The sequence below is a fragment of the Orbicella franksi genome, chromosome 3 (genome assembly GCF_964199315.1).
Source record: "Orbicella franksi chromosome 3, jaOrbFran1.1, whole genome shotgun sequence".
Classification (NCBI taxonomy): Eukaryota; Metazoa; Cnidaria; class Anthozoa; order Scleractinia; family Merulinidae; genus Orbicella; species Orbicella franksi.
The window spans coordinates 6,350,349-6,372,834 of NC_138147.1; the positions used below are offsets into that span (position 1 = coordinate 6,350,349).

The window sequence follows — 22,486 nt, forward strand, 5'->3', positions numbered from 1 at the left end:
TCAGATACAAATTAGCTCTGAATATTAAAAGGACACAACACGATTAACTGTCCCAAGGAATTTGAGCTTGATGTATTGAATACCTTTTGTACAACGCGGATTTGAAAACTCAAAATTTTACAGGACTGATGTCCATTAGCGCTTTTGTCATCACCACTCTGATTTCCATCGAAATCGCAACCAAGGCTTATTGAACTATCGATGTGTAGAGCGAGAGAGCCTTTTAGATACGAAGTCGCTGCCGTGCAATTAGCACATTCATTTCCCCGGATGTTGACAAGCTCGTACTTTTGGCAGTTACTTACCAACGTGGGTGTGACTCTGACGAGGTCGAAGTCTTCAAATGAGGCTCGCGCGTAATCCGTATATACCGTGCCGTCTGTGTTGCTTTTTTTTAAGTTTCCTCAAATCTTTCTTGCAATTGTTATAATCGCTTACTGCCTTCAGCCGACATCACCAAAAATTAGTCCAAAAATCGAAATTGACATAGTTGCTAAACCATGTGTAAGCTAAACATAGTTTTTTAACCTGATGTTTTGTGTGATTTATGACCGACTTATGATATTCATCGTTTGTCGACTGACTGACTTAGCATTTCTTTTGGAAAACTTTCTCGGATGTTACCCCTGCTCACAATGATGTTTTTGCAGAGAGGCCTCTTAGTGTTAAGTTATAAGTCAGGCAGAAGATTCTCTTCTAATTTATTTAGGATATTTACCTGAAAAAGGTGCTTGTTGGACAAACTAAGCGACTCGATCAAATTCCAGGTGAATCCAGGCTCCGAATTAAAATCACAGAACACTTAAAGGGTTTGATTGGTATTGTCGATAATTTTGTGCAATCCAGACTTGTCCACTCCAGCTGCTTTGTAGTCTTGACAGCTTCTCAGCTGAATCTCGCAGTGTTTTCCAACAAACGGGTTCGCACAAGAACACTTGTATCGAACGCTGGTGGGTTCACAGATTTCATCAGTGCAGGCTCCTCCATTCAGACACGGATTGTTCCTACAGCGACCATTTTTGCACGTGATGTCACCAACACAGTGGATGCCGTCGTGCTTCTGGTGACGTAAAAAGGTTCATCAAAATTTACTTTTTAACAAACTTTGGGACCAAACTACCGCCAAGCCAGAACAATTTTACACCGATGCCTTTTTCACAAACATCATTTCTTTTTTGTATTTCCCTTATTGGGTTTGCGCTGTTAACTTGCATCTTACGATTTTCGGGAACAAAAGGATCGAGGATGTAAGAAAAATGACAATGAAACATGCATAGAGACACTTAATTAAATTGTTAAATACTCGGCTATAAATAATCCAATCGAAAAACAAATCGTCATTTTAAATTAAGGCAATCATCCATAGCTTTAATATTCAAGCTACAAGAATATTTAGACATATCTTTTTGGAATTGCTTATGAAATCTTATTATTTAATTTTTTTAGCTTTATTTGCCCCTTTTAATATTTTATAATTTTTAATAAATTTTGTGCTTAGTTAGTTTTAGTTAATAAGTTCCTGCCTTAAAGTAAAAAATTCTGTAACGCTTCGTTTCACTCAGTTGTTTTTTGTTTTGTTTCGTTTTTTTTTCGCAGTTAGAGGTACCCAATAATAAACGACACCTACTATCACTTTATTAGACGCAGTTTTGTTTTCATGTTTTATTTCCTTTAGCTTTTCTTTGGTTACCCGACTTCTTTTGCACGCGCAGCAGATGTATCCGGCCGAGAAACCCGCGATGATTGAGTTGCAAGTCGTGCATGGCATCATGGGTAGAATTTATCAAGAACGTACGGGAAGTCGCTTTTCCCATGGTTATTATTCTGTTCAGAAATGATAATTTTTTTCCTCAGAAATCAGCCCCATATGAGGAATTAACTCTCTTACTTCCTCTTTTGTTGTGTGAAAGAAGCATACCCAAAAATTTATTAACTTGTCGATTGAATAAAGCATACGAAAATCCTCGATCTGAATTTTAAAATCGTAAGATTGGCGTTAAACACAAAGGTTTCAGACAACCCATATAGACTACCGGCAAAATCGAAGGCCTTGCACATGCGGATCTAAAACGTTGGTTAACTGATTAATTGTTTTGCATTTCTAGACTTTTAAGAACAGAAGACCGTTTACAAAAACGGCATATAGGTTATTGGAAATTATTATAACAAAGAAAATTCATTAGCAGTAACATGGGCACCCCACATAAAGTTAACAGTTTGAAACTCTCAAGATTAATTAATCCAATGTGGTTAAGTGAAAATAATTTTATGTCATCTTTAGAAATATTACTTTTTTAAATTTTCCCAGTTCAAAACAAAATTCACCAAAAAAATTGTCTAACTTTCCACTAGATGGTAAATGATAATGAATTTTTCCGAGATACTTGTTTCATCTAAACACTAACCTGAACGTGTAGGCACAATATATATATCTAAATAACATTCGGGTATCTTTTAATCGGTTAAGATTTGAAAATATCAAATAGCAAGGGAATAAGATGTTTTTACTTTAACAAGTGGACACAGCAAAGACCTTTACATTACCTCCGAGCCGGAATCCCTCCGTAGGATGTAATAACGTGATCCAGGAGAGTGTTTGAGAGAGCTTTTGTTGGTAAAGTGATTTCCTTCGTTCCACTCGCAGTATGTTTGGTCTTTGGTTTCCTTGTAGTTCAGAGACAAACACCGACAGTCCTGCATGCACTTCATGTAGCACTGAATTGGGTTTAACGTGACAGAATTGTGAAATACATGTCCAACAAACTCTGAGTCTTGTACGACATCTTGGTACACGTCGAGGGAAATCATTTGACAGTTACTTGCTAAACAGTCTCCCCTGACCTCCAAAATTGTAACGAGAAATAAAAACATCTCCGTACAAATCATGTTTGGTTTGCCTGATAGATCAGGCCTAACGTTATCGCTTATATAGATTTAGCGATATACTCAGTGAGAGAACTGATTTTAAATATTACGTGACAATTTTGAGCTGTTCCCGATTACGAATAACGGAATGCAAAAATGATTGTGTGCGAAGATGCGAAAATGTGTATTCTCGTCCCCGGAACCCCCTGTCCATCTTAGACTGCGGGGCGTACCCACTGATTTAATAGCGAAGCCAAGCGGAGCCCAATACTCATATGGGAAAGAAAATGAAACTCATGATTTTATTTTCTCATGGTTATCATGGCTAGCGGTATTGCTCGTGAGCGCATACGCGCGACGACGGCGGCGACGAGTTGCCCTAGTTAGCGACCATACTCCAGCTAATAGGTTGAAAGACACATACGTGACATGCTTGGTTTATAGCGTCCTTCTTTGATACAGGACATTCCTGTTATGGTCAGTTGACACCTGCAGGAGCCCATCACTTGGAGCGTGCAACTCCCATACTAAGTCTATGTCACGGCATTTTTATAGACCGGTCTATTTTTAGGCTTCTTTTCCCGCGAAATAGGTCACTTCCGGTCTACGTCAGCGCGCATCGGTAAACGCAAAATGGCGGCGCCAGGTGGACATGTCGACATAATAAAATACGCCGAATGCGCCAATTCTCTCTCCATTTTCCTGTTCCATTCCTCACTTTCTTCACGTTCAGTCTCCCACAATCCTTTGCCATATGTATCACACTTTCAACTTGCAGAGGAAAAAATTATCGATCGCAGTGACTCATCATCAGCGAAAGTCGGGAAGAGTCGAAGTGTCTATTTCGTAGTTTTCTTATTGATCAAACTTTATCCCTTTTCGGACGTTGTTCCTGTGTTTTATAATGCCGTAAAAAGTGGTTGATGATGATGAAGCGGCACAATTCAAGCGACGATCATGATCGAGAATGTCAAAACGAGGAGCCACGCAAGTAAGATGTGATCGACTCTTCATCCTCGACCACCTCGACCTCCGTAAAGGACATTTTACCCTGTAGGATTGCACAGAAACAAGCCCAACAAAACAAGGAGCTTGCTTCGAAGGCTCAAGATAATTCCACACTTACCTCCTGGGCTTCCACCCCTTCGAGTGCAGGTTATTTTTGTGAAGTGCGGTCGATATAATATAGTGGATAGTGATTTATTCCCGTTGTCGGCGGAATCAATGGCTCTCTGTCATTCTGTGACTGGTTTTTTGACAATGTTGCTCTCAATGGCAAATATTTTATCAGTCCACTCCGCATAAATGGAAGTGTTATTGAATCAATTTACAGCATCCTCAAGTTTTCCAGTGGAGGGAATTTGTCTGCCCCATCCTATGGTCCTTCTCTTGGGAAACTGATCGATAGAAAGGACATGATACAGAATAAAAATTCTGAAAAGGGTTATAGGGATGTGGTTTTGAATCTTAGTGGCAATGGTGCTGCTTATGTTGCATGTTCCACAAGCAACTTGGTGATACCCTGTCAAATTGCCTCCGCATTTTCACTTTCCCAACAAGCATTTCCCAATCCCCAGTTGGAGGTAGGTTTGGCAACAATGCATGTACCCTAATTGCAGTGAAATTTGGGACTTATTGCTTCCAGAATAAATTAGATTTGTCACTTCTCTGGAATCAAATTCCAGATATGTAGTTTAATTCCTTTGTTAATGTCATCTGCGATGGAAATGAGGTTCATGATGAGCTGTATAGTAATAATGCTGTTTATTTTGATGTAAACTGGAAAGGATTCAGCGAAGAGCCTCCGAGTTTATTCTAAAAACTGGTGAGGACTGACACTCACAAAGCAAATCTAAACTTGTTATCTCTAGGGGACAGACGTTTCTTGTTTGATGTATTGTTTTTTTTATAGAGTCCTCAATGGGTATATTAATATAGACATATCCTCTTTTATCAAATTTTATTCACGTTTTGAAAGATACCCCTTGAGGGGTAGGGATGATCTTACAATGAAGACGAATTATGTTAGGACTGATACTTCTAAGTATAGCTTTTTTCATATGATTTTTGACAAGTGGAATGTGTTACCACTGTCAGTTCGTCAGGCTTCAAGCATTTCTGGTTTTAAAAAGGGAGCAAGGGACTACTTAACTTCAAGAAATGTTTAATTTAGTTGCCTTTATAGAAGCTTTTGTTTTGTAACTTTTTGGTGTTTTTTCTTTCTTTCTTTCTTTCTTTCTTTCTTCTCTCTCCTATTCCTTTTCTTTATCAGGTGGTCTGCCTAGCATGGGGATTGATGTCTCTTTTGCTGACAATCCTTATGGCACTTTTCTCTTTTTTTTTTTTCTTTTTTTTTATTGTATCTATCTTTTTTAGTATATCTGTGTTACCGCTGGCCATTAAATTGCAATAAATAAATAAATAAATAATGTAGAAGATGTTCTCAATCCAGTAGGGGATTCATTTAGTGTAGAATCAGCTGATCAAATTTTTGCATTCACAAATGCTAATGAATCTCAGGATTTAGCTGACCACATCAATGGAGTGATTTAGGTATCACATACAGATTACTATGGTGTGATGATCTCACAAAATATGACTGTAGGGGCTTTGGTCAAGAGCAATGGCCTTTGTGCCATTATTGATAGCCATCAGTATGTGAGAATCCAAAGTTGTATCAGACATTTTCCGACCCTGAATATGCCAATGGACACAGGTATAAACCAATTCACGAACAAGGCTAATAACTGCATGGACCACTTCGATGTTGAACTGTTGGCCGACTAAAAATCTTTCAACAATTAACCGCTCCTGGGAAGACTTTCCAGTTCAAAAACTTGACAGTAATTTCATCCATGCTGCTGAGAATGCAGCTTTCCTATTCTGCTTATCTCGTAGTTTAGAGCAGTCACTCACAAGTGTTGCCGGCAAACTTGCGACAAAATCCAGCGATGAGAAGTCGAAAATTCGCTTTTGTTCTTCGCTAAGCATGTGCTTTGTTAAGCGTTCCCTTTCTGAAAATACTTTCACGCGTGGACTGTCAGCAACTTGCGGGCGAATTTCAGCTTCCACTTGAGCGACCTCTTGGGCTGAAAATATCCAGGAGGTCAATTCTTCCATTTCGTCGTCATTTAAACTAAAATTTTGCTTCTTGTTCTTCTTTTGTTGTTGTTTCTCTGTTGCTTCTCCCGTCGATCGAGGCTGGCTATCGTTCTTCTTCCTTTTTGAACCTGACGGACGCGAAATCGACCTCGTGTCAGGTTCATCTTCATTCGCGCTTTCTTCTGAACTGCTACTTGGCGAGGAGTCTACACGGACCTCCCAGCCGGCCAATAACATATATATTGTTATCTTTCACACTGTGAAGATATCATTTCTTTTTGATAACATTTTTCCTTTGTCCTTTTAACTACACTTAAATTTGTTGATGTATGATTGAAATATCTTCGGATCTTCTTCAGTCGTCTTCGTCAATCTCGGGTAATCTTTGGAAAATTTTCGGAAATGTTCGGAAAATGTTCGGAAGCGTTGGTCTGGCCTTCGGAACAATTTTGTAAAATCTTCGGAAATCTTCGGAAAATCGTCAAAAGCGCCGTCATTAGTATGTTTATATAGTAAACAGAATATTACATGCCCACTTGTGGATACGAATTTTATCTCCTCATGTTCAACTCAATATCTCATATCGAGTTGAACACTCGAAGATAAAATTCGTATCCACGCGCAGGCATGTAATATCCTCTTTATAAGATTTTAAAACGGACCTTTTCGAACACGATAGGATCACGATAGGATCAGGAGAACAACGAGATTTCCCTGGATTTCCGTGGATTTCTTCAAACAAAAATATAAAACGACCGGTGATTGTTGCGTTTTAAATTGCTCTGGTGTAGTGTGGAGGGCCGGGCCTAAGCTTCGAGATCCTAGGCTCCTAATGAAGTCAATAATCAGACGGCGTTCTTCAATGAGTCCAAAGAGAGAAAAATCGGAGGAGGTCCCGCGCAAAGCACCATAAATAAACACCGTAAACAAAATAAATATTTAGGAGTGGAACTCTTTAAGGACCTTTATCAAGTTTTTAAACTTGATCTTTTTATTTTACTAGAATTATCACGAAGGCTAACCCGGCGGCTAAATATATAGTTTTACTTTACTTACTTTTACTGTCGGATTTATCAGAAAGAACCTGCATCGTTGCCCCGAACACATTTAAAAGAAAACTCGTGTTATCTATGAGTAAGAGACCATCTGTGTGGGATTCACATACCCAATAGGAAATTCATGACATCCAGATCTTGCATTGGGTCAGTTCAATTTATTATCGAATACCAGGGTATGTGATTCGCATACCTAAAAAGGAAATTCATGACATCCAGATTTAAGGTGTACAACGACAAGCCGCTCGTTTTGTTAAACCTTTTTATCATCGAATACCAGGGTATGTGGCTCTTGAATGAGCTAATAATGATAACACATCTCATTAAATCGGTTCTGCAACCATTTCTCATTAAATCAGTCGTTATCAGTTCATGTGGAACCAAGCCGGCTATTCACCTGATACATACTACTTCCGCGACGGTCGCTACATGTAACATGCAATATTCGTTAGATTTAGAACAATTAAGATTACAGAAAATGGATATCGGAGGACGTGCTCTAGTGACGGTTATAACTTATTTCTTCTGTAATTAATCTTTGGAGATCAGGTGGTTCCCCCCCCCCCCCAGAAAAATTGGGTGGGGCTGTCGCTTCCCAAAACCCTTACCCTTTTAATGACCAAAATCTGCGTTATTCCCCACCCTATTTATGACCTGACCAAAAATTCGAAACCCCATTTATGACCTGACCCTCAAATCAAAACCCTGTTTTAGACCTGCGTTATAATTAGTTCCTTAGTTCAGACCAATGTTAAATTACCGTAAACATAATTCGTGAAGGGCTTTTGTTGATTTTCTTTTCGATAATGATGAAAAAGCGACTTCTTAAAAACATACCCATTTTAAGGCTATAGCGCAAAAACCATACCCTATTTATGATCAAAATCAGCTAAAATCGATACCCTATTTTTGACAAAAATGGCTGAAAAACCATACCCTTTGAGGCCGCACATATCTATATAGCCCATATAAGGGAGTACCCCCAACCCCTGGGTGCTTTTCCCTCGTCTACTCTCGGACTGAACTCTCTGAACCCTCTGCTGAACCCTTTGCCACCCTCATCGAAATATGAAAACGTCAGTCGGGATAATAGGTTACTCACAAGATATCGATGTTTCTGCAAGTTCTCTCGGCATGGGCACATATGCCACAGTTACCTAGCATAAAGATTCAATGGTTTCATCCTACAATTCTTGCCAATAATTTGCATTGATTCAGGCCGCTGTACTGACTGAGAATGAAAAACCAATCCACTCCTTCGTGTTCTTCGACTTTTATTAACATTCATGCTACATTTGTATTTGATTCCCTGATTTCCTGTAATCCCCAAACTCGATGCCTCAGTATATCTCATTGTGTCTGCTCAGGTTTCAAAATTCTGCAGCAAATCCCGAACCGTTTGAACCTGAAACTGGGAAAACAGAACTTAGTGTTAGCGGATCTATAGGACCCTAGAGGATAACTATATATGCGTGAGAATTTTGCTAGGCGAGTTGATCGACACCGGAAAACTACAGGATTGAGTCCAAGAACAGGGTCAGGAATTGTAGGAGTTGGCGAGATGACTGAGGGAGGACGAAGCTGTGTGAGTGGAATAATAACATTATTGAACACAACCACGTCAACTCATTTATTTAGCTTGCTAGTCTCTGCAGTCGTCTTTTAAGTACAGAGTTTAGTTACTGCCATAATCCGGCTTCAAATCGAGTTGAACAAAAGGAAACACGCGGCCTGGTTGTGACAGTGACGGTATTTTGAGTTATTTTGGCCACATTCAAAATTACCTTTAAATGGTAGGAAACCTGAAAATAACAGTTTAATAAGATAGAAAAACATCAAAGAGATAATGATAAACCATAAAGGAACAAGGATGGCTAAGGATGGAGAAGATTAACACGGATTGCAAACGACGAATTTGAAAAATTGAGGCTAAACTTTTCAATATGCGCAAATCGTGACTGAGCTCCTTTAGTTTTCTTAACAATTCGGTTTTCGCCCGGCGTCCCGTTCTTTTGTTTATCACCCAGATACTGTAGAAAAGAATGTCCTAAACTTGTTTTATTTCAGTCTATTTTGGTAATAAGTGTGTGTTATGAAGTTATAGTGTTACCTTCACAAACGTCAAGCAGAACATCTGCTAAGACATTGAAGAGGTAGTGAAAGTCTTGAACATGGAACACTCTCTCTTTCTTTCCAGACACAACGCTAAGGAGTTTATTTTCTCTGATATTCAGCCCAACTGCAACTGTAAAAATCTCCACGTCCTTTTCTGCAAAACGAATGAAACGAGATTATCGCTTGTGCTACTAAGAGTACTAAAGATTTCCGCTTTGTCGATAACTGCGATAACCGCCGGCAATGCAGATATGTTGCAGATTGTTTTTGTAAATTGCCTACTTTGGACCTTGATCAATCATAAGCATTATGGACCATTTTACCACCGTTTTTGCACCAAAACTGATAATGTTGTTTTTCGATTTGCGACGTCGGAATGTCGTCGATATCTAAAGCTGACCATTGTGCGGAAAGGCCTATCCGAGCTCTACCATCTGCTTATCAATAATATCTGGTGAAATATAAATTGATGACGCCACAAGTGGTACAATTAGCACGGCCATTAAGTGGCCGTATATGGCCACTTGGGCGTCAAAGGGTTAAGCCCCATTACAAAGCCGACTATACTTGCATGATTTCGTCGCCAACCAATCGACTGCAAAAGCGAACAGAAAAACCACCAGTGGGTACACAGCAGCTCTCATTTTGGACCTTTGGTAGAGAGAAAAGAAATATAAAAAACAAATTAATGCCTCATACCGGATGTGGTTGATTAAACTACCAACCATGAGTCATGATATGTTACATGTAAGCCTGCGTGCCCTTTCTTACAGATCACTCAAACTGAATACATGCAGTAAGAGAAAACGAAATCAATCTAAAGCTGACTCAATCTTGAAATCTGAAATAAGCGCTCCGGGGCGTTGTATCGAGCAAATGTATTTCTTTACGCTTATCTAACGGTATAGTAACAATTGACACACTTGCAGAAGAACTTGAGCACAACACTTGAAAGTGAACCTTGATAAAACAATTGGTAAACTCAAATTCAGATATTTCCCCTCCCCAGTTGATTTTCTTGAAATTAAAGCACTGAAAAAGCGATAAAACTACAGGAAGAGGCGATATATACAAAGATGCAAATTTTCATTGAAACGCATGACATGTAACTTAAAGCATGGTAAAATTCTGAAATGTGATGGAAATATCTAAAAATAAAGTAGAAACATATGTAATTTAACAACTCCGGATGTGCGGCCTCTAGCGGATTCGATCATGATCAGCTCTCTGTTGTGATTTAAGCAGTTTTATCAACCTCACGCTGATCCCGAAGCATCCCGTGAACCCGCGGGAAGACTCCCTGGTGTCCATTTTACCATTCAACAAATAAAAATAAAAGCCACACCTCTCGTATCAATAGAAAGCTGATTACAAAACTGATAGTAAGTCTGACGATAAAGTTGATCAGTGAAATCCAAACATAATTCAAATATTTTACATAATCATGTGTAGACGATTAAATCCTGTGAGGAAACTCTTTCAAATTTCAATTACTTCCGTGGGAATAGAACAGACATCACCAATTAAGACGCGCAGGCACATGCGTGAATCACACTTCATGCGCATGCGCCGGCGCAGGCTAGATAAAAATTTTCTGAAGATTACATTCAAGTGACACTTACGCTTTTTTGTCTGGGAAACTAGGGAATGATAATACAAAAAAAACAAAAAAACATTAGGGAACTTGAAAGAACGTCTCAGTACAATGCAAGAAAGTACTAGGAATATTGCACATAATTTGGAAATATTCCGGAGGCTCAACAAAGGCTTTTTTAAAGAAAAGGACAATTTATTTTAAAACTTGCTTTTTTGTGTGTTTAAATCTGACTAAATGAAATGAGAAATATTTGGTGTGATAAGCGATCTTAGGTATTCTTGGGTAAATTTGTTTCCTCGTATTAGTCCGTTCTCACAAACACAAACAGTTTTCTAGATATTCAAAAGAATCTTTTTGTTTTCTAAAAAAAAAAACCCGGAATAAGTACCATTGAAACATAAAAACTAGATTTACGAAGTTCAGAAAAATACGTTCTTATTTGCCTAAGTCAATGATTTGACTTAAAAACTGCGATCGATTCTTTCTTAAACTTGGCTTGAACCGAACAGATTTAAAGGCTTCGTAAAATCAATGAAGATGTCCACAATTCATACATTTGTCACTCTTAAGACAAATAAATAGCACACAAGCGCTTTCAGGCTCGCACGGTATATGAATGCTGAACCATCCGCTTCCATTGGCTGAACAACCGTATAGATTACACTGTTATTACGCAACAAAGTTGAAAATTTAAAATATATTCCTAGAGATATTAGACATGTTCGTTTACCTTTTTTCCCGCGTTTGGGAACTTCAGATTTTTGGGTCAGAAACAAAGCTACTGATTTTGTAAAGAGTTCTCGCCCTAATATATACACATTTATTTACTTTGAAATCACGTGACTTGCCGCGGAAAAATTATCACACAGTATCTAACTGTGAACCCAAAAAAGTCAAAAAATAAATGAAATCTTTCAATTAGAGCATAAAAAGAATAGCACAATCTCAGAACACTGTGGCAGCGATTCGTAGAATTCTACTTGAACGCCAATGCAAATGCTGTAATCTTATTGGTCGACTGATCGTACACTATCGGCCGTAAGCGTGCAGTAGCTGGAGGTCGTCTACGAAATGGCGACGTTTTTCTTCGTTTTTCCAGAGTTTTGAAGGAATATTTTGGTGCATTACGAAGGACATTTACGGTTTCTTAACTTTCAAAAACTTGAAATTATTGAAAAATTGATGTGCGCGTACACACAACTGCAATTTCAAATGACAACTCAATACGAGCGATCTTTCAAAGGTGCGAATTAATTAAATGCGTCGGAAATAATTGGAAACCTTCTTTGAAGCAAATTTCATTTGGAATTCTACTGAAACAATAAGACTATTCGCTCTCGATTGTTGAGGTGATAGTTGATTCGGCCTTCGCCCTCATCAACTATCGCCTCATAGAAATCTCTAGTTCATAATCCAATTATTAATTAGTATAGGTAATCATACGGTTTCAATTTCAATTTGGAATTAATTTGCACGAGTGATTTTTTCAAAAAGCTAAAATTGCACGAGCCGCTTCGGCTTATTAATAATATAAACATGAAAAAATTCGCGTGGAGGAAGTGCCGTAAGATCTTTCTTGAGGCCATTTTTATTCTTATTCCAGAAAACTTTTTTCAAAGTTTCTGCACAAAATTTTCGCCATCATTTTACATGATATCATTGGCGTAGAAAATTTCCTATTGTCTTTCAGTCAATCATAATCCAGAATTACGATGTGTAATTTGCACTGGTGTTACACTTTTTGCACCGGTGTTACACTTTTTGCAATGGTGTTACACTTGAACTGCACTGCTCTCAGCCAATCAGAATCGAGTAATTTTTTCATGTATATCATTATAAACTAAATCAAATTATGTAGGAATGTAACGCGTTTCACCAGCCGATAGTTCTTCGCAAACAAAGAGACCATTCTCTTGCGCAAAGTTAACTGGAAATCGACTGCTTTTCTTTTTTTCAAAGTCTAAAATTAGTGAAAAATGACAGCTGACGGTGGGCCAAAAAAGATTAAATACAATAGAACACCGCTATCTCGAGCTCTTAAGAGAAATAAAAATTAGGAAAGGTTAATCAATGGTAACGAGTGAAGTTAGGAAATAATTTTACGAGTATACTAGTTGATGATCTTGTAATATCCTGGATGACAAATTACACTTACAATCCTGGCAAATGATTGCTGCGACTTGTTTATTGTATCGTTGCCATGGCGACTTTGTAATTTCATATGTGAAATTACAAATTAGCGCTGAAATGTCTGATTTAGGAAAGAAAAACTGATTTAGGAGTAATTTGTCAACTATGATATTATTCAAGATATTGGGGTCAGAGGAAGTCGATAGCTTGGAGTTCGAAATAACCAATTTCGAGAGAAAGCGTGGCTTTTATGTTTTATTATTTATTTTCCGATTTGAGCCTCAAAATATTCTTAACATGCTCTTACGTCCTACAATATTTGGAAACTTGCTTGCTAATTTTAACAATGTAAATATATTGAAATTGAAGTTCTGTGTGGTTACTATTATCAAATATGCATTTAAACAATTGGGGCTCAGCTGACCTGGGTATATATCTACTTTTGTGTAAATGTTAACTTTTGCTTTACATATTTTTCGAAAGGAAAAAAATTGATGTATTTTTTAATAGCTCTTGGTTGTCTTAACTTGGATGATTTCTTAGCATGTTCTTGAAAACTTTGATCATAGTTCAGTGACAGAGGGGATTGGTTTTATGACGAAACCAGAAAAAGTTCTTTGTTGTATGTTTTTGTTCGCTTCTTCTGGCCATGACCGTGCACAAAACATAATGGACAATGCATGCCCGTGAGAGCCACTAACCGATAGAAAGGTTTCGGTTACGTTTGTCATGCATATTACGTCAGCCCAAAACAAAAGTTTGCGCACGCGCGGTTGTGGATCTCCCAGCATACATCTTGTCATCTTTGTTACTTGGTTTGAAGTTTGCCGGGCTTCATATAGCTATTCTTCTTTATTTATTATACTTAATCAGCATTTTGGCAGAATAAATTTTTACAAAGAGAGTTTTTATAAAAACAAGGGTACCGGTGTAACTCCAACCCCCGCCCAATGAATCCCTCCCCCCAATGAATCCTTTTTTTAACAAAAATAAGTCAAGTCAAACGTGCAATATGCGCTTTCTTTATGGTGCAAATTCCGTATAAATATCAGAAAACAACACAACACGCCATTAACTTTTCTCTCAGTTCTTACAATTGCATTATTATCTTGCAGGAACAGCTGTTTGCCAAGGCTTAAAAATTTATTTCACATCGTGACTGATTTTGAACGAACTAACTATTAACACTTTCTCGACTCTCGATACTTTATAAACAACTATTTAGAAAAAAATCTAATTACGTCCGGAAAACCGCTGAATCTGCGTAAGCTCTACTCAAAATATGTTTTACACGTAGCACTTATTTCAGTCTTTTCTCTACGAGTTCAAAGATTGCATTTAAAATAAGATTCTAATCCATTCTTGAAACCAAGTGACCATCATGCGCTTGTTCTACCAATGCGAGCTTCGTTCTATCAAAACGACAAACTAAGCTGAAAATGCAGCAGTTTTTTCAGTTCAGCGTCGAAAGTAATCAGGCAATTACTTTGGTTTTGGTTTTGGTTTTACTAAGGTTTGAGATTTTGCCGAGTAGTTTAACTGAAAAGAAATTGGTTTGGTTTTGGTTTTACGACATTCAATTGAAAACCGCTCTAACAAACAGATCGATGAATTCAATCGGAACCAAGAGCCAAAATCGTTAAAATTACTTTTTGTTTTTTCTGATATGAAGACTTCACTTAAAGACTTATTACACACTGTTACATTGATATATTACTGCCCACCCAATGTTACTAAGAGTCGATGATCACGAATTCAATTTTAGTCTCAAGAGGACTTAACAGCATGCGTAATGACTAGTATCATGCTAATTAACAAAGTATAATAAGTCTTTCGATTCGTCTGTTTAAGTCAATTAGCAACTGTAATCCAGGTTATATTCGCATAATAAGCAACACCTGTTAACAGCTGATAACAATGTTAAACTTTATCTATATGTACTATCCTCATAGCAATCTTCCACAGACAAGTTCCCAGGGCCCTGTGATAATTTTCTGAAATTTATTATTACTTTAGTAACATGTGGTATATGCTATATATATCACGTATTCGTGACCTTGTAGCCCATGGCAACATCCAGACTTTTTTCTTATCGCTGTTCTGCGACTTCACAGTAAAATATCAAGCAAAAGACAAGATTCTGGCATTGTCTGACGTAATGCGTGAAGTTGTTTAACGAGTCAAGCATCTTTCTAAAAATAGCCGCACAAAGATCATAAGAAGAGACTCAACGAAGCACCCAGTTACATTATCCTTTCTTGCAAAAATAAAATGCAATGGTAATGAGTTTTCTTTGGGAAATACGCGAATCTGCTTGGTAACTTGTAAGTAAGTTATTCCACTGTTGTCCATTTTCCCTTCAAAGGGAACATCTTTCTCGAGTTAACGGTTTAGCTTAGAAATACATAAAATACGGAGGTTTTTAACTGAAATTCCTTAGTGTGTCAACTGAAACAATGGCACTGCTGGCCCTCGTTTTCTATGAACGTCAGTCAGCTCGCTGCTTCTTGTGGACTACTAGTTTTTACAAATTCAGGCTCGTATAACATGTAGTCTGAAGTAATATACTTCACTTAAAATAACCAAGGAGCCTTTACAAGGGCTGCTGTTCGGTTCGCGAGTGGAGCTTCCACGAGTGACGTTTTTTATTTATTTATTTATTTATTTATTATTTATTCGTTTAGGACAATTTAATGGCCCAAAGTAATACGAACACTAGAAAACATGCTATACAATAAGAAAAAAGTGTCGTAAGGATGGTTAGCAAAAGAGACATAAATCCCCATGTAAGGTAGACCACCTTAAAGAAAAAGAAAAAGAAAAAACACTAAACAAAACAGCAAACACTTGAAGCCTGACGAACTGACAGTGGTAACACATTCCACTTGTCAACAATCCCATAAAAAAGCTAAACTTAAAAGTATTAGTCCTAAATTATAAATTGCGAATTAACATAAAAGACCGCAATTATTTTCGAATTTTCGGATTCCCGATCGACTGAAGATTCTGTTTAGAGTTATGATGCATTAGTGATGAAGGTGCCAGTATCCCACGTACATAATGGCACTTTCCATGCATCCATAGGTACCTCGTAATTCTATGAACTCGTCCTTACTGTCCTCCGATCCAGAACTGAGTTGTAGAATCTGGACTGGAAGTACAACGAAAGTTTGGATTAAAATTACCATAATTACCAAAGTTATCTTCGTTGTCGACCACATCACCTTTGTTTCCATTGAATTGGCAAACATTTCTGCTACTGTCCGTGTGCAGGGAAGCTCTACTTTTCTTATTCCACAGTGGCACAGTGCATGAGACACATTCGTAACCCCGAATGTTTATAATCTCGAATTGATAGCACTTGGCTGAGATCGGTACTGGAATGTTCATGATGTCGAAATTTGCCAGCGAAGTTCTCATGTAATCTCGGTACACAACACCGTCTGTGTCGTAGCGGCAAGTTGCTCGCCAGTGGGTTGACTGTTTTGCAAGCCATTGAAGATAAGTTGGACGGATTAAGGACGCCTTCCAGTTGAGCATCTCACCACTGACAGCATTTGAATCAGTGTAGTCCGAAAAGACAATACCCTAGAACGGAAAAAACAATCGAAATCGTGATTTTAAGATATTATTTCGCCGCTTGGAAGATCCTGTGCTTTCTCTACTCAAGCTTTCCTTGTGATTTGACGTTACCATCTTCTTTTCTCCCCTCTTCATTTGTTTTAGGGGTATCGAATGGTCCCATTCAAGTGCTCGCAAAATTGAGCCTTTGCTCGAATTGCTGGCAAAAATTAGATGAGTGCTCGCTTGGTCGTGCTCGCAAAATTTTTGCAACTGCTCACATGCTCGGATTCTGAAGTCTGGTAGCATTAGCTTCTTCTCGCGGATAGAAACTGGCTTTAGATCGCCTTGAGCGTCCATCCACTGACTCACATGAAGCTAAGTGACGTAATTTGGCATCAAACAAGGCATACTGGCTGTTAGCGAAGTAAGCGGCTGAGATTGGTTGAGCCGCAATAAGATCCTAGCATGTTGCTTCTAACTTTGTGCCTATCATGTCCTGTTTTGGAAGTGTCAGCCAGATTACTTGGCACAAAACAACTTTTCCATCTAATTAAAAAGAGAGATTCCAGCTAGCGGAAAATTTGCGAAGTGCTCGCTGCTCGCCATCTGCATTTTCTGAAGTTCTCGCTGCTCGCAAGACAAATTTGATCACTGCTCGTGTTTGCAATCCCGAGGTGAGGGAACTCTCATATAGAAAGGACGGGGCGCTCATCGGAAATTTTGAAAAGAATGCCTAAGAGCGGGCCAGAAGCAAGATCCTCTTTTTGGGCGTGGCTTGAATTTTTTTCACCCCTATTACCGTGACAGAGTTACCGGAGTAAATTAGACAAATTAGCTTAAAAATCAGTTGACTGTCAAATATCTCCTGTCTTATTTTTTTTTGGCCCTGACAGGTAAAGCAAAAGTTCCCGCCGTGGACCTTTTGAGGCTGAACACCCTAAAAGGTACCAAAACTGCTTAATTTACGTTAACTTAATTTTAAAAGTAGCTTATAAGGCAGAACTGGTGAGGAAGGCTATGACAAAGTACAGCACCACACTACTACACCACACGCTACCAATTTCGTTATTGCAAGTTACCTTCATTAGGTCCTTGTTGGAAAAACTAAATGACTGGATCAAATTCCAGGCGAACCCAGGCTCTGAATCAAAATCACAGAATACTTGGAAAGTTTCATTGTCGTCATCGATAATTTTGTACAATCCAGACACGCTGACCCCAGCTGCTTTGTAGCCTTGGCAACTCTTTCTCAGCTGAATCTCGCAGTATCTTCCAACAAACTGTACCGGACAAGAACAATTGTACCGAACGCTGGTGGGCTCACAGATTTCATTGCAGGTTCCTTCATTTAGACACGGATTGTTCCTGCAGCAACCATTGGTGCACGTGACTTTATCAGGACATGACGCTTCGCTTCTGTGAATCTGATGAAGAAGGTCATATTCATCAGCTTTTAATATTGCTATTATTTTAAGGCTCTCTAGAACGCCAATTAGAGCTTTAGGATTGCATAAATTTAACCAAAAACGTTGCCTTTTTGAGAGGAAGTTATGGGATTTTTCAGAAATTCACGAAACTTTTGCCAACAATGTATAGCTTTACTGCTAAAGATAATTTTCAATCCGTATTGCGCAGTCCCAGCACCCTCATGTTTATAAACATAAAAAAATTTCACTCGATGGAAAGCGAATCGATGTTCATTATTCGTTACGAACCACATACCTTACCTTTGAGACCTTTCAAATTATTTTCCAGCTGCTTCAGCTGCGAAGTTGTTTTGTCAAGTGATATCACGAGAAAGAACGAAACATAAACTGTTCGCGTCCAAAACGGCGGTTGACATGAAATTTTGAATTCAGCTCATGTAAGTAGTTGCAAAATGTTCACATTTTGTGATGTCATACATGCAACAAAACGAAAAACGTAAACAAACTTTCGAGAGTGTGCAGTACGGACTGGAAATCAGCTTTAAGTTTAAAAAAAGGGAGCTTAAGCAACGACGACGACGACGCCGAGAGCGACGCCGAGAACGACGCCTGGTAAAAAATCAATTTATATTTTACAAGCGAAGATCGCGATTGTCTAGATCTGTTCGGTACGCCGATGGCTCTAAAAACGTGTTTAAGCTAAATATGCAACGACGGCGTTCAATTCCAAATCGAGATACGAAAAATTAGCCGTCGTCGTCCACGTTCCGTAGACGACTCAGAGCTTGGTCATTTCACGTTGTTGTCTTCAAGACGACGGCAAAGAAATGTACAAAGATTTATAACGCACGTGCACAGCTATTGTTTTGCTCATTAAGCCTTTTGTTTGGTGACGTTCTCGTTGCCGTCGTCGTCGTGGTTTGCTTAAGCTCCCTAAAACCGTAACCAAAACCTAACACGATAGTGGTATCTGTCGTCGAGTTATTTGGGTTTAAAGTAGTCTTCAGTGAACAACACGTGTTTACTTCCAGACGCCATCTTCAATGACCAACATCCATCTCGCACTTCACTAACTTGAACACTATCCCATGCAAGCTAACACAACATCTCCCCTGTACTGTTCAAAAGTATAAAATGTAGGGAAACGAACAGAGTGTGAGAAGACTGACAAAAGATCTATGGATCGCACTTGCTCCGGGATCCCACTTAATTTTGTAGTCTTCTGCACAGCTGCTACTTACTTTGGCTACATCTCAGGTTGTTGCTTTCCGTGGCAAGAACTTTTAATTTGCTTGAATCCACTGAGTGTAACGTAAGATGTCCCTTGACTCAAGTTTCTAATAAACGAAAGTTTCTCGAACATATTCTTTGCCACATTGTGCAGAGCAGGAGAACACAGTTTGGCTTGACTTGATTGTATTAATGCCTGTCTTTAAATGAGTTCTTGGCCTAGGCCTTTCCACCATAGGCAAGTCTGTTATTCGGCTCCGAAAATATTAACCACTTACAACTTCAGACATTTCTCACTACAAGAGTTTGCATGGTAATACACATAGATAGGTGGTTACCATATGGTTAGTGGCTTTCACAAACTACTTACTGTTGGGTTTCCCATGTTTACGAAGTGTCGGCAAATTCTCTCCACACAATATTCGGTTGTCAAGAGATGATGTTGCCCAATAAAAAATATCAAAAAACGTCGCTTTTCAGTAATTTTTATTCACAGCATCTTTCACTACCTTGGTGATCCTCGAGCTTTGTTCTCGAAGAACTGCTCGATCACTTCCCGAGCATATTTTTGCGCCAAATAGAGGCTATTATTTATTTCTCCTCATAATGGTGCATTGAAAAACATTGTGAAAATACACACTCAGTGTCAGATGTGTTTGCACTAAAGGCTCATAAAGGCCTATTTACACCACAGAAAATTCTCTGCGTCGTTTCCGCCGTAACGGGCCACAGTTTCACCCACTGTTTGAAAATTCTTTGAAATTGCACTCGCCTGAACGGTCCGTACAATTTTAAGACAATTTCCAAATTGACAAAGCAAACACAGGTGAAATTTTGGCTCAGTACTGATGAGGAAATGTCATTCACACAACAAAATGTATCCACGCCGAGCTACTAGTATTATTACCATTCACGAAACCGAGCCAAAAATTTGTTGTCATAAAGTGTGTATACGGCCAACAGGGTTTTCGTATTTTCGTATTTCTAAAATGTGTAAAATGCATTCTAACCTATGACTTAGGTAATACAGTATGGCCTAGGAATTTTACGAATTATACTTTAACAGTGAGACTGATAACTTTTTTAATGAAGTCAATTGGCTTTTTTGATCTTAAAGAAAAGTGACAAAAGCAGAAAAGTTAAACAACAGATTAGGATTTATCATTACCTTCCTCCGAAGGATGTAATAACTTGACCCGTGAGACTGTTTGAGAGAACTTTTGTTGGTAAAGTGACTTCCTTCATTCAGCTCGCAGTATTTTTGGTCGGTGTTTTCCTTGTAGTTCAGCGACAAACATCGACAGTCCTGTATGCACTTCATGTAGCACTGAATTGGGTTTAACGTGACAGAATTGTGAAATACATGTCCAACAAACTCTGAGTCTTGCACGGCATCTTGGTACACGTCGAGGGAAATTGTTTGACAGCTTCCTGTCAGGCAGTCTCCTTTAACTTGCAGAAACGCAATGAAAAACGAAAAAAACTTTGGAAAAATCATGTTTTGGGAGCTATCAGTTGGACGTTTTTGATGAAATTCGACAGGTGATAGGGTGCCGAAAAATAATGTATGCAAACTGGTTTGGTCACTGAAAATGAAAGCCGATCGAGGAGCCCTGGGGGTGTTTGGTTGGAAGAGAGTTACAATGGCAAGGAGAGATATCCTACACAACTCGTCCAGTATCTCCTAAACCAAAAAAATCAATCAAAGAATCCCTGTCTTTTCTTTAAGACGCCCTGCTTTCTTACTTTTCGTACTTGTACATTGTAGTCGTCCCACTTTTTTACACCTGTCGTACTTAACTTTTTGCAATTTGTAAACAAAAGGTAAATAGCTGCCGCACTTTGTAATACATTAAGCTGTTGCACTTTGTAAACTGAAAACTGGCGTCAGACTTTGTAATAAACTTCTCTAGAGTAATTTTTTGGATACGTTGTGGACAAACCACGGACGTACCTTCCTCTAAGACTGGGGAGGGGTGAACATGGCACTCGAGAGCGGGGAAATATACCCTATTTGAAATCTACATGGGGTTAATTAAAGATTTCATTTGGAACATTTGAAGGCATGCGTGCGAATGAATTTCTGTTGAACATAAAATCGCTGCAAAAGATTTTGTATTTATTATCTATTCAGCTTGACTGTATAGTCAAATCTTTAAGGTTGGCATGGCTAAAACTACTATTTAAGTTTTCAAATGCAACATGACCGGACGTATTTTATTATCTCACATCTTAGAGCCCGTAGGAGGTCTGTTCTTTCTAAATTGTAATTATGATGTTCCTAATTATGCCACAAACTGTTGTTATACAAGTGAATATATGAGAGCTCATATAACTGCGATGATCATGCAATCATGTCTTCAGAACTTTTGTTATGGTGGTCTGAGTTCCGTGAAATTTTTTCGCTACAGAAAGTGATGGTAAAAATATTATTTGGAATAATAAAGAAATTCCGAATAGACAAAATGCTCTCATAAATGCTGACGACGTCTGACTCTTGCGCTCGACCTCGTTATATTAAAGATCTCTGCCGCGCTGTTGATCCCGAAATGCAGCCTTTTGAAGCGTTTGAGCCCTCTATGCGTGTAAAATGCAGTGATTTTCCTGCTTTCCTCGGCCAGCTCTAGCTGCATGTAGCCGTCGTTTATGTCTTTAAGTGGGAGAAATACTTGGCCCCATTGATTCTTGTCTCCAGCTCTCTTAAAGCGGGAATGGCATGTCTGATTCTTTTTATGTGCTTGTTGGCATCTGTCATGAGGCTTACCCTGATGTTTTCTCTGTCTTTCTTTGGGATAAGTACAAGGTTGTTACACCACTCCGTTGGTTTTTCCCCTACACCTTCAATGATTATCCATTTCCACCCATTTATCGAACATTTCATCAAATTTGTCTTTGAGCCCTAGAGATATTCCTCTCTGTTTCTGCACAACGTATTTTGCGTCTTGATCCAAGTGTAGTTTCACCTCGACTCCTTTCAACTTTCCTAAGCCTGAGAACACATCGTTGAACTCCTCAACTAAGTCGACTGTCACTTGCCGACCTTCCCCCATAACTGGCAGAGGCGCGCTTGAGGTCAGGTCCAGGTCCTACGAGACCCATCCGTTCGGCAGCCCCTCGGCTTAGTAGTGCGGTGTCACCTTGACCTTTAACTACATAAACAGGTTCTGCTATCTCCTCACTCCTCGAGTGAGTGTCACTGTGAATTTTTCCAGCAGGGGTAGCGCTAATCTCCTCCGCAGCCTTTTTTTGGGATGTTACGCAACGCTCCCCCTAAAAAAACGGCTGCGAAGGAGACTACTAGGGTAGCGCCGGCCCCTTCTCTTCTCCGGAGCAGCTTCTGATCGCTATACTATTGGGCTATAGGGGACAGTTCCCGGCCTCAAGAGTCCTCATGGGCCTGA

General features: G+C 38.9%; 1 protein-coding gene and 1 pseudogene across 1 annotated transcript; both read right to left on the minus strand.

The window, feature by feature from the left end:
- Positions 1 to 670: 670 nt before the first annotated feature.
- Positions 671 to 2,886, minus strand: LOC145480529 (uncharacterized; annotated as a pseudogene).
- Positions 2,887 to 15,912: 13,026 nt separating this feature from the next.
- LOC145482983 (uncharacterized) lies at positions 15,913 to 20,583 on the minus strand. Its single transcript, XM_081461609.1, has 3 exons — positions 20,254 to 20,583; positions 17,508 to 17,852; positions 15,913 to 16,452 (listed from the first exon to the last, which is right to left on the minus strand). The coding sequence occupies exons 1-3, from the start codon at positions 20,581 to 20,583 to the stop codon at positions 15,976 to 15,978; spliced, it is 1,152 nt and encodes a 383-aa protein (XP_081317735.1). The 3' UTR covers positions 15,913 to 15,975.
- Positions 20,584 to 22,486: the final 1,903 nt, after the last annotated feature.